Source organism: Rousettus aegyptiacus, unplaced genomic scaffold, assembly GCF_014176215.1.
Source record: "Rousettus aegyptiacus isolate mRouAeg1 unplaced genomic scaffold, mRouAeg1.p scaffold_m13_p_6, whole genome shotgun sequence".
Lineage (NCBI taxonomy): Eukaryota > Metazoa > Chordata > Mammalia > Chiroptera > Pteropodidae > Rousettus > Rousettus aegyptiacus.
Window position 1 is genome coordinate 17,577,236 of NW_023416309.1, and position 16,578 is coordinate 17,593,813.

General features: G+C 34.8%; 1 protein-coding gene across 2 annotated transcripts in view; it reads left to right on the forward strand.

Annotated features, from left to right (window-relative positions):
- The window catches only part of PBLD (phenazine biosynthesis like protein domain containing), a 43,240-nt gene that overhangs the window by 4,634 nt on the left and 22,028 nt on the right, over positions 1-16,578 (forward strand). For both annotated transcript variants that reach the window (XM_036223153.1, XM_016127321.2), the window contains exon 2: positions 15,183-15,330. In XM_036223153.1, the coding sequence (XP_036079046.1) occupies positions 15,247-15,330 (84 nt within the window). In that variant the 5' untranslated portion in view covers positions 15,183-15,246. The remainder of the gene's footprint in view (positions 1-15,182; positions 15,331-16,578) is intronic.

A 16,578-nucleotide genomic window follows, 5' to 3' on the forward strand; every position in this document is an offset into this window, starting at 1 on the left:
TGGAATTATTTTGTAAGGAAGATCTGGCCCGCCCTCCCTTCCTCCCTCCCTTCCTCCCTCCCTCCCTCCCTCCCTCCCTCCCTCCCTTCCTTCCTTCCTTCCTTCCTTCCTTCCTTCCTTCCTTCCTTCCTTCCTTCCTTTCTCTTATTTATATCAGTACAGACTCATGTACATTAATTTTATACTTTTAATCCAATACTATGTAACTTATTTTGTTGCTCAAGTTGTTCTTGCTTTAGGCTACTGGGAGTCGGTCCTTCAAATTGGCTCTTCTATTTCACTGACATGCCCCTATACTTTTAATGGAGTAGTCAGCCCTCTGTATCCATTGGTTCTGCATTTGTGGATTCAACTAGATGGAAAATATTATTTTTTAAATGTTACACTGTTGCAGACATGTACTATGTAGTTAGGCCTATGACGGTTGGGTCTGTACTAAACATGTACAGATTTACTTTTCTTGTCATTCCCTAAATAATAATTATAATAATTATTTATATAATATGTACATTGTATTAAGTATTATAAGTAATCTAGAGATGATTTAAAGTATATAGGAGAGTATAGATAGGTTATATGCAAATATTATGCCATTTTATATAAGGGACTTGAGCATACTTGGATTTTGTTATCTGTGGGGGTCTTGGAGTCAATCCTTTGTGGATACCAAGGGGCAACTGTACTGCTTTATTTTCTGGTACCAGAAGATACTCCAGTCTCATCTGGTATTCTCCCTGCCCTGGCTCTAGAATCGGCCATTTCTCCAAGGAGCCCCAGTTCCTTTTATTTTTAGGGAATGCTCATTTCCACACTTCCCAAATTTCCTTTTCCTTTTGTTATTCCATTACGGTTGAAGGACATACTTTGTATAATTCCAAGTCTTTAAATTTATTGAGACTTGTTTTATAGCCTAACATATGGTCTATCTGGAGAATGTTCCAATAATGTAGAAGAGTGTTTTGTTTACTTTAATTGTGGGTTGTACTATAAATGTCTGGTCTGGTTGATTTATAGTGTAATTAAAGTCTTCTGTTTCCCTGCTGATCTTCCATCTAATTGTCAAAAGTAGTCATTGGAGCCTCCAACTACAGTATTATGATAGTTTTGATAGTTTTTGCTTAATGTGTTTTGGGGTTATATTGTTAGGTGCGTGTATATTTATAATTGTCATATCTCCCTGATGGATTGATCCTTTCATCATTAAAAAATGATAAAATTTCTTTGTATCTAGTCAAAATTTTTGTCCTAAAGTCTATTTTGTCTGCTATTAGCATAGTCACTCCAGCTCTCTTACTCTATGCATGGCTTTTCTTATTCCTGTTCTTTTACTTTGTCTTTTGTCTCTTTGAATTTAAAGTTTGTCTATTGTAGAAAGCATATAGTTAGATCATGTTTTTAAAAATCCATTGTGCTAATCTTTGCCCTTTGATTAGTCTATTTATATTTAATATAATTACTAATAAGATAGGGTTCAAGTCTGCCATTCACTAGTTTTTTAATTTTTTTATATCTTATGTCTTTATTGTTCCTCTAGCCTCCATTGCTGCTTTATTTCTAATAAGCACATCTTTCTAAGTATACATAAAAAGAACAGAAGGGTACATATAAATTGTGAGAGCTACAGGTTTTAAGAGTTATTATTTTGCTTACTTATTCATGAGATTGTAATAATCATAACATTTTCAAAAAACAGTATTTCTCATCACTGACAGAGTAAAATCCAAATAGTATGTGTGGACGAGAAAATCGGGTTCTATGGAAATTAACCTCACAGGGTGATCTGATCATAAATTCTTAACTGGGCAGGTCATGGTGAGTAGTCATTCTGCTAGCATATAAGTTTTTAGTAAAAGGTTTATCTTTGCCTTAAGCAAGCCCTGTTTATTGTTTCTGTGCATCTAGGTTAACATATCTTTGAAATAACCATCCTCAAGAGAGCACTTGTTAAATATTCTGTAATCCAATCCCCCCCTTGCCTTTTCCCACCTCCATGTGATCTTCCTTCTGTTCCCTCCTTAATTTCTAGTATATGAAATAAACTGCAAAACTGTTAATCTCTGGAGCACTTGAGATCTTGCTCCCTGGCATATTTTGTCAGTTTGGTTCAAATAAACTCTCATATAGTATTCTTCTCTAATGACTTTGTAGACCCAGTTTTCCCCATTTAGTTTCAAGATAGAGCAATACTCCACCGGTGCTTTACAAAAAGATTGATAAGTCTTTAACTGTGAGACTGTCCAAAAATTCAAAATTCAAAACATGCAGTAGAGTTGGATAGTCAAACACAACTTCTTTATAGATCAGTAAAAAGAGCCTAAGCAATTTTTGCCATATGCTAAGGCTTTTACTGTAAACAAAGTAGTGAATCATGTTTTTCTTACTTAGAAAGGTTCACAAAATCAGTTTATAATTTATTTTCTGAAGTCGGCTCTAATCCCTTGAACCTCGAAGGGGGCAAGAATGTGGGTCTTACTTTCAAGTAGTCAAAGTATTTTTTAAAAATTTGGTTAATAAAGGTAAGTCATGATAATGAGAACTATAAACTTAAATAGAAAAAAGTGAAATTTTTAGAACAGTGGGTGTTTGAACACAAGTGTAGTTGAGGAATTCGGAACTAGTCTATAAACATTTAATTAATGGCAATGTTCCAGGACTTCTATTAAGCCTAGGAAACATGCATAAGAGTAAACGCAAAGTAGCTGAACGGCGTATATATCATATATACATATACATATATGTTAGTAGCTAGATGAAACTAATTTAAAAATAAACTTCCAAATTTTGATTTTAAACTTACTATATTTAGAAGTTGTAATTTTTTATACCTATTTTCTTTCTACCAGGTAGTAGACAGTGTTCTCTCTATTAAGTATTGACCATTTCAAAGAACTAAACTGGCATTTATTAATGAGTAGCCTAGTTTTGAGGCAGCAGTCATAAGGCAAAGCTACGTGACTTCTATGTTAAAAGCTAGAGAGGAACAGAAATCTACTTTCTGTTGTCTGTAGCCACAGGAGACTGTAACAAACTAAGACTATTACAGAGGGACAAGTACCAGGCACATCCATAGGCTGGTTTAAACAAGGGAGGTTTATGATTTCTCTACATTTACATGGTAAATGGGACCAAGATTAGAATTCAGGGAAATGTCTGCAGTGTTCTCAAAAACAAACCTGATGGACCTCTGGAGGTAGTAGGAATTGTCAAATAGGATTTTAGGGTTTTTTTTTCTATACTATCTTACCGTTTATAAGATTATATTCGTATACTAAATTGGTGATTAAAAACCAACTTAAAGAGTTAAAGATATAAATACTTGAGAAATTGTATGAATTTAGATTTATGAGCTTGTACCCTCTGGAGGTAATTGATTCCTATTAAATAGAATATTTCGGAAGCTAAGCAGGGTTGGGCCTGGCTAGTAGTTGGATGGGAGACCACCTAGGAAGACCAGGTGCTGTAGGCATACAAAATAAAAAAATAAGGGATTGTAGATTGACTAGGTTCTTACAATCTGTGAGGTCAACCAAGTGTTGCCTCACCTAAAAAAAAAAAAATGTGTTTGGCATTATTGAAGGGCATATAAAGTCACTGTAGGGGTTCAAATGGAATGTGAATGAAACTAGAAAAGGATCATTAAAATTATTTGGGTCATTTGAAAAACACCTACGTGATAGCTGCACCAGGCATTAGGTTGAGCAGGATGTCGGAATCTGTGCAAGATCACTTACTGGGTAAAGAAAGGAAAGTTGTTTACTTTACCTATATCAAATTTTCTCTCAGGAGTTCAGGGGATAGTTTAAGGCCAGCTACCTTCTCCTTATAGAAATGAAATTAAAATTAATTTTAAGGAGAGAGAAAAAGACATCTTCAGAAAGAAATTCTAGATCAGATACTTGGGGTAGAGGGTTATGGCTCATTCATGAGCCTCTCTCTTTTCCCTACATGCCTAGCTTTGGAGCCTGACACATAATAACCAGTGAACTGAACTTCGGATTTCTGAACCCACAAAGATGAAAAACAAATCATGAACACTGGCTCCAGCAGGTCTTTATAGCCTCATCTCCACTCTCTCCTATCCTCTTCCCTGCTCTATCCACACCCAATTACTTGCCCTGTGATCAATCTATATACTCTGCCTAAGATGCCTATTCCCAACTTCTGGAACTGTTGAACACTTATTTGTGTGTATTTTCAGACCCACTCAAATGTTACTTTATCTCTGGAGCTCCCTCTGTCTCCTGGGTAGAGTTATTGCTCTCTCATTGTGTTCCTAAGCATTTTATCTATATCTTTTTCTTTCATATTATAATTTTTACATTGCTCTCTCCACTGGCTGAGAATTCCTTGAGAGAGAGAGCTAGTTAGTGACTTATTCATCATTTTATCCCCAAAGTCTATCACATTCCTGGCATTTAGGAAATACACTATAATTTTTAAAAATGAAATTGTTAATGTGAATCCTACACCTTGAACATAACCTATCACCATACAGTACAAACAGGGGCATCAAATAAATAAATAAATAAATAAATAAATAAATAAATAAATAAAATGTCCTTTCTTTACCCTTTGACAGAGAATAAAAACTAAAAATAAAATTAAAAAAATAAAAATTAAAAAAATATACCTTTATACATTTATGGTGTTAGAAACATCATGTTCTTTGTAAAGCAATTCTCCAAGTGTTCCTGGAGAGTGGGGTTCCCCTGTTGGCGCGTTGTCCAGGCTCTTGATGTCTCACAAAGAATTGAGCAAGGCACCGAAATACAGCAGAAAAGAATAGCCTTATTAGAAGAGAAAGTAAAGCAACAACTACACTTCCAGACATGGAAATGGTCCCAAGCAAGAGAAGAGTGGTTCAAAAGGCTCAAGGGCACAGTAGCAAAGTCTTTGGGGGTTTTTATCTCTATTTGCTGGGGGTCATTACTTTTCTTAGAGGAATGGCCTTTCTTGATTGACAACTAGATTTGAAAGGACTCAGTGACTCATCATTTGCTTTGTGCACGTTTGTTCCCAAAATTCAGTCAGTTATAATGATATTAATGAACTTCCAGGCATATGGATCATATCATAATGATGGTATAATAAGGCTTAGGTAAGGTGAAGTTCGTTGAGGTCTTCATTGCGCAAGTACCCAGTTTTATGCTTACTTGTTTCCTCATAGGAATTACTTTTAGTCCAAAAATGCCTTCTGGCTTGCTTAATTATGAGCGGACTAGGGCAGACCCTTTCTAGAATAGGATGATCTCAATGTCTTTGCAGGTAGATGTGAAATCCCTTATCTAACTTTCCAGCCTAACCTTTTTCTAAGAGCCATCAATCCCCTTTTTATTAGTATGGAAGTTGAGGGATCAGAAGAGGTCTCTTCTATATTTTCTTGCTGAGGTAAACTGTAGTCCTTGCCTATTGGGGTTTCATGGAGCTCTTTCCCTCTCTACCTTAGTTAGGATGGCGTCCCTAGACTAGGAAAAAGATATAAACTTGTTGCTTAAATTATATATCTAGTTATATTTCTCTCATTAATTTGTCCATCAAGCAGGTAAAGGAAAAGAGGCTTGGTTAATACATTTTGTAAAAGGAAAAAAAGAAAAAAAAAACTTGGGTTAAAGGTCCCCTCCCTTCTCAGACTCTAAGGACTTTGTTTTGGCCTAAAGCCATTCATGCCTTATAATGGGCCAAAGAGAATGCTGAGTTTTAATGATCCTTATCAATAGCCAGAGGACCTGAGTCACCAGGATCAAGGGAATTATCTTAGTCTGAGGGAGTCTTTATCCAAAGAAAGGAGGAAAGAAAAGATATAACTAGGTTTACTAAAAGGATTCATAATTTTGCAAATGATAGTCTGTATCACAAGTACAGCATCACTATCCTGTGGAACAATTTCTTGGGTCCTACCTCAGATTTACGAAATCAGAAATTCTGTGCTTTAACCAGCGCCCACAAATGCTAAAATCTGAGGCTCAGGGCAGCCAGGGAAAAGAAGATGGTAACTTATAAATGAAAACTCATTAGATTATCTTCAGACTTACCAGCACAAACCTTACAAGCAAGAAAGGAGTAAAATCAAGTATCCAAAAAATAAAAGTAACTGCCAGCTAAGAATAATGTATTCAGCAAAGGTCTCCTTTAGATAGGAAGGGGAAATAAAGACCTTTTCAGACGTACAAAAACTGAGCAAATTCTCCACTACGAGGCCTGCATTAAAGGAAATACTAAAAGGGGACAGCTCACTTAAAACAAAATAAAAAAAAAAATACATAACTATGAGTAAGGTGACAAGCAGGCAGATAGAAGCAGAAGAGTGCAACCCTTATTAAGAACAGGGCATTATAAGCTTAAACAATAAAAAGAGATTTGCTATAGCAAGATAGTAATGAATGTTTATCATACATAAGGACAAACTGAGACAACAATTACTAAAAAGTGGAGGATTCAAAGATTCAAATTCTTAAAGGGAATGGAGATAAAGCACAGAGAAGAAAATGGGTATACACACACACACACCCATATAAAATTATACTTTACATATTCATAATGGCAATGGTAACCACATACCAAAGATTCAGAATTGAAGTATATAACATAAAACAAGAAGGACCAGAGGGAACATCCACAAAACCTAACCAAACACACACACACACACACACACACACACACACATGGACAAGGAAGCAATTGAAACATCAAACTACCAGAATGCAAAAGATAAAATGGCTATAGGAAAACCTCATATTTCAATAATCACCCTAAATGTAAATGGGCTGAACTCACCAATAAGAAGGCACAGAGTTGCAGATTAGATCAAAAAACAAAACCCAACCATATGCTGCCTCCAAGAGACACATCTTAGTTCCAAAGATAAATATTGACTCAAAGTGAAAGGGTAGAAAATGATATTTCAAGCCAATGGCATTCAGAGAAAAGTGGGAGTAGTGGTACTAATATCAAACGAACTAGACTTCAAAATAAAAAGGTAAAAAAAGATACTGAGGGAGACTTCATAATGATAAAAGGAATCATACACCAGGAAGAGATAGCACTTATTAATATCTATGCTCCCAATCAGGGAGCCCCAAAATATGTAAAGCAATTACTAACAGAACTAAAGGGAGAAACAGACCAAAACACTATCATAGTAGGAGACCTAAATACCCCACTGTCAGATGTGGACAGATCATGCACACAGAAAATCTATAAGGAAATAACATCCTTAAATGACACATTAGACCAATGGGACATAATTGACATTTACAGAGCCTTCCATCTCAAAACAGCTGCTTATACATTCTTCTCTAGTGCACATGGAACATTCTCAAGCATAAACCACATACGGGGACACAGAGATAGCCTCAACAAAAATAAGAGCGTTGAAATCATACCAATCGTATTTTCTGATCATAATTCTTTGAAGCTGGAGAGCAACTGCAAAAAGAAATCAGTAAGATCTACAAATACATGGAGATTAAACAATATGCTACAGAAGAATACCTGGGTCAGGGAAGAAATAAAAAGAGAGACCAAGAGATACACAGAAATGAATGATAATGATAGTACAACATATCAAAACTTTTGGGATACGGCAAAAGCGGTCATAAGAGGAAAGTTCATATCATTACAGGCCTATCTCCAAATACAAGAATGAGCCCAAATAAACAACCTAATGCTTCATCTTAAAAATTAGAAAAGGAAGAACAAATGAAGCCTAAAGTCAGCAGAAGGAAAGAAATAATCAAAATTAGAGCAGAATTAAATGAAATTGAAAACAAAAAGGCAATAGAAAAAATAAATGCAAACAAAGAGCTGTTTTCTTGAGAAGTTTAATAAAATTGATAAACCTCTGGCTAGACTCACTAAAGAAAAAGAGAAAGGGCACAAACAAAATCAGGGATGAAAGAAGAAAAATTATGACAGACACCACAAGAATACAAAGGATTATACAAGAATACTATGAAAAAATACATAACACCAAATTTAATAACCTAGAAGAAATGGACAAGTACTTAGAAAGCTACAACCTTCTTAGACTGAATCAAGAACTGGAATATCTAAATAGACCGAGCAGCAATATGGAAATTGAAACAATCATCAAAAACCTACCAAAAAGTAAAAGTTCAAGACCAGATGGCTTTACCAGTGAATTCTAGCAAACATTCAAAGAAGATTTAATACCTATTCTCCTCAAATTCTTCCAAACAATCGAAGAGGAGGCAATACTTCCCAACTCATTTTATGAGACCAATATTATCTTGATACCAAAACCTGGTAAGATAACACACAAAAAAAGAAAACTACAGACCAATATGTCTCATGAACACAGATGTAAAAATCCTAAATAAGAAACTAGCGAACCAAATATCCAACATAGTAAAAAGATTAAACATCATGATCAAGTGGGCTTCATCCTAGAGGCAAAGGGATGGTTCAACATATGCAAATCAATTAATGTGATACATCACATAAACAAATTAAAAAATAAGAACCATATGATCATATCGATAGATGCAGAAAAAGCCTTTGACAAGGTACAGCATCCATTTTATGATCAAAATACTTAACAGAATTGGTATAGAAGAAAAGTACCTTAACATAATAAAGGTCATATGTGATAAACCCTCAGTCAACATTACACTTAATGGTGAAAAACTAAAAACCTTCCCTCTAAGATGAGGAACAAGGCAAGGCTGCCCACTATCGCCACTGTTATTCAATATAAGATTGGAGGTCCTACCTAGTGCACTCAGGCAAGAGATAGATATAAAAGACATCCAAATAGGAAATGAAGAAGTCAAACTGTCACTATTTGTGGATAACATGGTTCTCTACATAGAAAACCCTAAAGACTCCACATGAACACTACTAGAAACAAGAAGCAAATACAGTAAAGTTTCTGGATACAAAATCAATGTTCAAAACTCCATAGTGTTCCTATACTCTAATAATGAAGGGTCAGAAAAAGAAGTGGAAAAAGTAATTCCTTTTGCAATTGCAACAAAAAGAATAAAATACCTAGGTATAAATCTAACGAAACAATAAATCTATTTAATGAAAACCATAAGACCCTATTAAAAGAAATCGAAGAAGATACAAAGAAATGGGAAGAGATTCCGTGTTCTTGGATTGAAAGAATCAACATAGTTAAAATGACCATATTATCTAAAGTATTATACAGATTTAATGCAATCCCCATCAAAATCCCTTTGACATTCTTTAAAGAAATGGAACAAAATTCATCAGATTTGTATGGAAGCACAAAGACTCTGAATCACCAAAGCCATCCTGAGATAAAAGAATAAGGCTGGAAGCAACACTCTGCCTAACTTCAAATTATACTACAAAGTGACAATAATCAAAACGCATTGTATTGGCAGAAAAACAGACACAAAGACCAGTGGAACAGAATCGAGAGTCCAGAAGTAAACCTATGTTTATATGGGCAACTAATTTTTTTAAAAAAAGAGCCAAAAACATACAGTTGGGAAAGTAAAGCCTCTTTAATAAATGGTGCTGGGAAAATTGGAAAGCTACATGCAAAAGAGTGAAACTAGACTGTGTCTATCACCACACACCAAAATTAACTCAAAATGGATTAAGGACCCAAATATAAGACCTGAAACAATAAAATGCATAGAAGAAAACATAGGAACTAAACTTGTGGACTTTTGACTTAAAGAAGATTTTATGAATTTGACCTCAAAGGCAAGGGAAGTAAAAGCAAAAATAAATGAATGGGACTACATCAAACTGAAAAGCTACACAGCAAAAGAAACCATCAACAAGCTAAAGACACAATCTGAATGGGAAAATATATTTCCAAGCAACACTCCCGATAGGGTCTAAAATCCAAAATATACAAAGAACTCATACACCTTAATAACAACCGAAAAACAAACACTTCAATTACAAAATGGGCAAAGGACCTGGACAGACACTTCTGCCAAGAATACATGCAAATGGCCAACAAACATATGTCAGGATGCTCAACATCACAAACTGTTAGGAAAATGCAAATCAAAACCACAATGAGATATCATCTCACACCTGTTAGAATAGCTATAATCAACAGGACAAGTAATAACAAATGTTGGAGAAGATGAGGGGAGAAGGAACCCCCATACACTGCTGGTGGGACTGCAAATTGGTACAGCCACTATGGAAAACAGTATGGAAGTTCCTCAAAAAGCTAAGAATTGATCTACCATATCCCTCTACTAGGTATTTACCCCAAATACTTGAAAACCCATATCCTAAAAGATATTTGCACACCGATGTTCATAGCAGCATTATTCATAGTGGCCGTGGAAACAACTGAAGTGTTCTATGATAGAAGATTGGATAAAAAAGCTTTGGTACATATATACAATGGAATATTGTTCAACTATAAGAAGAGATGAAATAACTCATTTGCGACAACATAGATGGACCTTAACATAATCATACTAAGTGAAATAAGCCAGACAGAAAAAGTTGAAAACCACATGATATCACTTACATGTGGGATAGAAACCTAAAAAGTAACAAACAGGACAAACAAGCAGAGACTCATGGACAGGACAATAGACTAGTGGTTACCAGAGGGTATGGGGGGGACAGGAAAGGAGGAGTAGATAGGGTAAAAGGGGTCAAATATGTGGTGACAGAAAGAAGTCTATAGGTGGTAAACACACAATGCAATATATATATATGCCTTACTGTTGAATTGCACACCTGAAACTTACTGAATTTTGTTAACAATGTCACCATAATAATAAATAGATAGATAGATAGATAGATAGATAGATAGATAAATAAATAAATATCTTCATTGAAAACAAGAAAGTTACACTTGGCCTACAGTTCTTTTTATTTAATCAGAAATAAATCTTGATTAGTTTTCATACATAAGATAATAGTTTTCTAGTGTTTCTTGTTCCTTGGTATCCTTGAATGTCTGCAAATTCTAAGAGAATTTTTAAATTATAAGTTTTCAACGATGGTCTAAAAAGTTATTTAAAATCTAAGGCAAAATTTGTTATGCAGTGATATTTACAATTGCTAAGATTTTAGTTCCTTAAATGAGAGTTTTTCAAATTAGGTCCCTGTATATATTCTAATGCATAGTGGTTAAGATCATGGACTCTGGAGTTAGAATATTTGGGTTCAAATGTAAGCATTGCCTAAATGTGTGACCTTGGGCAAGTTACTTAAATTTTCTGAGCCTCCATTTATTCATCTATAAAATGGAGATGAACATTATAGTAGTATCTATCTCATGGGGGTGCTCTGAGGATTAAATGCTCTTAGAATGATGGCTGACACATAATAAGTACTCAATAAGTATTAACTATCATTGTTTTCGGAAATTTGTGCAACAGTTAGGATTGTGATTGTTCCCTCCCATTCATATGTTCAAGCCGTAACCCCAAAATTGATGGAATTTGGGGTTGGGGGCCTTTGGGAGGTAATTATATTTAGGTGAGGTCATGAGGTTGGGGTCCTCACAATGGAATTAGCACTCTTATAAAAACAGGCAGGAGAGAGCTTGCTTTCCTTCTTTCTCTGTCATGTGAAGACACAATTAAAAGATGGCTGTCTCTAAGCCAGGAAGAGAGTTCTCACCAGGAACCAGATTTTTTGGCACCGTGATTTTAGACTTCCCAGGCTTCAAATCCAGAGAAAGTAAGTTTCCATTGTTTAAACCACTCAGTCTACAGTATTTTGTTATGGCATCCTGAATTGACTAATCCAGATTAGTTCCTTTTAGAGGCTTTGGAGAATTTGTTTGCTTGCCTCTTTTCAGTTTCTAAAGGCCACCTACATTCCTTGGCTTGTGATTCCATCCCCAGCTCTCTGAGCCAGCAACACAGCAGGTTCAAATCTTTCTCTGGACTTTTCTGCCTTCCTCTTCTACTTTTAAAGACCCCTATGACATTGAGTCCATCTGGATAATCCATAATAATCTTATTTTAAGGGCAGCTGATTAGCAACCTTAATCCCACCTGCAACCTTAATTCCCCCTTGCCACATAACGACATATTCACAGGTGCTTGGAATTAGGATGCGAACATCTTTCAGGAGATATTATTTTGACTACCACAAAGACTAACAATAGTTTGCACCTTAAAGACATTTGTTGTTTACTGAAGAAATCTGGAAGTATGGTCTTCTACCTGGTTAACTATATTGTCGAGAACCTATACTCTTTATTTCTTAGTTTGCTGGCTTTTCATATTCATATTTGCCACTTCGTGGTCAAACAGGATTGCTACATTTCCAGGCATCAGCAACATGAGAAAGAAAGGGAAAAAAGGAGGGGCAGTGGCAGTCCATTCTCTTCTCCCCTTTTATCAGAAAGCAAAAGATTTTCCCCAGAATTCTTCCAGCAATCTTGCCCTAATTAGGTCATATGGCCATCTCTAGCTGTAAGTGAATCTGGAAGAGTGAGCATCTGGCAAAGGAGAATGAGATTGTTCTGCTTGGCTTAGACAATTTACAATTTATTGGTGGGGCTGGGCACATTGCTTCCCCAAACAAAATCAAAGTTCTTTTAGGAAAAGAGAACTGAAGTATGTATGTGGAGGATGGGCGTGGGGGTGGGTTGGCAGAGAGAGGTGGCTGTTATCCACAGGCAAATGACATTGACTATTACAGTCTTTGAGAATTTTTTTCTGTTTAAAGAAGCGTTTTCATTTGAGAAGCTATGCAGTATTTCGAGAAGTACTTAGTTATAAAATCAGATTTTTCTGTACTGAATTAGATTAAGAAAACTTCAGAAGACTACTTAAATAAACATATTATTTTAAAAACTTGCACACGTAATTCATGGTCACTATAGAAAAGTTAGACAGTCTTTTCAGTATATATTTTTTCATCCAATTGATCACGTAGCTGATGTCTGGGACCAATAAGGTTGAAGTTCAATGAGGCTAAAAACTTGCTCCTTTTGGCATACCTATGATATCTATAATAGTGTCAATTCAAAACTACGCTTCATTATCAGAACTTTAATTTGTTCTTGTTGTCTATTCACATTTTCTAAAATATTAAAGACAATCTATACTAAAATTTCCAAAAATTACATAAACAAACTGCAATGTACTGTCAATAATGGCTATGCTACTGAAACAGCAATGTTGGCTGGAAGAAGATATAATGCTGAGAAACCGTAAGTATTTGTCAATCGATGTATGAAAGTCCAGTTTGGACATACGCATGGCAGATTATTTACTTAATTAATTCAATAAATATTTATTATGTGCCTGGCACTGTTCTAGGAACTGAGATTACAGCAGTAAAGAGAAACAAGAAGAGGTTCTGACTTTATGCTCTTCGCAAACCTAGTTGGAGCAATCCAAAAAAAAGCACAAATGAAAACTGAAGATACTTGTTATCTATCATATTAGCAATAGTGGGACACACTGATATGCTGTCTATGCTCTTTCTGAAGATAAATGTAACTGTGTGTAAATTGAGATGTCTATACACTTTAACCCAAGGAGTTCATGTTTAGGAATCTGCTATAATTAAAGAACCAAAAATGCAGACCAAGATTTACATTCAATAGGTCTGATCGTGACATTTCCTTTACAAATGGGAAATCAGAAATAATTTAGTCACCAAAGGAGAAACGGTTAAATAACTTAGAACATATCTATTAAGACTATTGTAAATCTATTAGAATGATGTTTCTGAAGCATTTAGTGCCCTTGGAAAATACTCATGCTACACTGTGAAGAAGGTAAAAATTCCAATGAAAAACTATATATCTGAAATATTAATAATGTTATTGCTTGGGGGTCAAAAGGTACAAACTTTTTAAAGTTATTGAAGGGGATCAAAAGGTACAAACTTCCAGTTATAAAGAAAATAAGTCACGGGGATCAGCATGGTATAATGTACAGCATGGTGAGTATAGTTAAGAATACGGTATGGCATATTTGAAGGTTGCTAAGAGAATAGGTCTTAAAAGTTCTCATCACAAGAAAAAATTTTTTGTAACTATATATGATGACGGATGGATGTTCACTAAACTCATTGTGGTGGTCATTTTGTAATCTATACAAATATCCAATCATGTTGTATACCCGATACTGATGTAATGCTATATGTCAATTATAACTCAATAAAAAAAAGAAAAAGAAAAGCAGGCATTTGTTAAGAAAATTAAGCAAAAACACCTGTATAGAGAAAGAAAGAGGGAAGAGGAGTTGGGGAGGAGAGGAAAGGAAAGGAAAGGAAAAAAGAAAAAAAGAAAAAACAAAACAAAACCCCAACTTGTAGTCCTGGAAGCTGTCAAGAGGGCTGGGGCGTCCAGCAGGGCTTCCTAGGTTGTTTCTCTTCACCTCCTTGAGAACAAGGAATGCATGTTAGTATAGGTTATTTTCTTTTAGATGTAGTCAAAGTACCCCCTAATTTGCTGAATTTTCAAAAATTACTATAACTTTGGAAGGGAGGATTTCCTCCATTACTATTACAAAGTCAATACTTTCTAGTGAAGCAAAGGAAAAAAAAAAACACCCAGAATGTTAACAGAATTTATCTCTAGGGAGATTCTTGTTTTACCTTCTGCTTCTCTGTATTTTATAGATTTTTAGGAAAGAGAAAATATTCTTGTAATGAAAAGCTTTATTTTAACCAATCTATGTTTGAGCTCAAAAAGTCTCCATCTGCCAATTTAATAAAATAACAAAAAGCATGAGGCTCCCTTGACTATGTTAAATCTAAAAATAAAAAAATATTATTGCTGATTTGCATGGTTATGGGCTACTTTTTAATTTTCTAAGTTTTTATGACAAGCCCATTTTTTATAATCAGAAAAAATACATTCTTTTAAAAGAGTTCTTTTAATATTCATTGAAAGACAATAAGCTACATATGTGCCCCTTAGATGTTTCATGCACTTCATTAAAAACATAGTCTAAGCTAGTTTTGGCTACTCTAAGAAACAATATGATTATGTTGTTAAGTATATCTATATACAGTATGAAACATCAATATAAAATTTGAAAAGAAAATATTCTATTCATCCAGCATTTTAAAACAAATATTCTATTCATCCAGTATTTTAAAACAAATTCAGTATTTTAAAATGTTACAGGATCATATATCTTTAAATGTAGGTGTGTTAGAATAATTGCTCGACTTTGTATCTGGAACTGCTATCTGTACACCAAGTAAAACATTAACTTTTTTATTTTTTGCAGCAACAAGAAGTAAAAGTAGCTTACCAGCAATTCTGAGAGCTTACAAAAGCAGCTTGAAAGGAAAATGAGGCTCCCTATTTTTATAGCAGATGCATTCACGGCAAAGCCTTTTCTTGGGAATCCTGCTGCTGTTTGTCTCCTAGAAAACGTAAGTATTGGTTTGGAAGGCAGTACCTGGAATTCTAGATTCCTGTAGAACCATATATTTCTTTTTTAAAAAATCAGACCTACTTGTTTGTTTACCTCTTTGATTTGTGTTATTTGTCGAATGATATCAGCAATGCTTGTGTTTGTAAGTTGATTTTGACAGACCTATATAATGAGAATGCGAGAATGTGTGTATGTAGATGCTTAAATCTAGAGAAATGAAGATTCATGTAAAGAAGGACCAGAGCTCCCATCAGGTTTTCATTTAGTTAGCACCAAATGTGGAGGAGAATAAGTTAAATGAGTTTTATGTGACTGGACATGGCTAATATTACATTTAGCATAAAAGATTCTAGCTGGATATCTTTAACCTTACCTATAGTTCAGACAATTAGAATTTCTTTTCAGGACCAAGAAAATGAGACATATTGCAAGGAATTAAATAATTAAGTAGAAAAATAGGAAAAATTAAGTTCTCATATAGGGAGAACATATTTTACTGAAAGTCTCATTTTAATAATGAGTATCTGATTAGGATAAGTTTTAACAGAACAGTTAAATATTCCTTGATCTTAAGTGTTTCGTATTGGTCCCTAGGTTTTAGGAAACAATCAAGGTATCCTTCCACTCAGAACAATTAGTGCAAGAGTCTATTATCTGAGAATTACTTCAGGAACACAGTAAGCTACTGATGATCTTAAGTCTTAAGTTCGGCAAAGTGTGCTTTGGGGCCTTTAAGTGTGGTGAATATTAACCTGGCCTGCACATTAAAATCATCCAAGAGCTTTAAAACTTTCTATGCTCGGGCTGCATCCCAAGCCAATGACAACAGAATCTATGGGAGTGGGACCCAGGGAGCACTGTTTTTTAATTTCCCCAAGTGATGATTTCTAGGGTGCAATCAAGATGGAGAATGGCTGAAGTTTGACTGAGATAAGTGAATGTTATTAATTGAGTCCTTTGTCACTTATTTTCTGTCAAGTGGAGCAGCAAAATGGTGATGAAGTTTCTTTGTCTCACTTTAACAATGCATTCATTATACAACCTTGCAGCTGGCATTTTCCAACCACAAAATGCAGAAAGTAATAAAGTTAATAGGCTTTATCAAGTAAAGCTTGGGATGATTAGTGAAAAATAATTAACCAGATTCTTAATTGTGAACTTTCTTTAGAAACGATTGGGCAAACATAACTTCAGGTCAAGAAATTGTGAAACCGACTAAAACTGCTTGTGAATAGTTTTTTGCCCC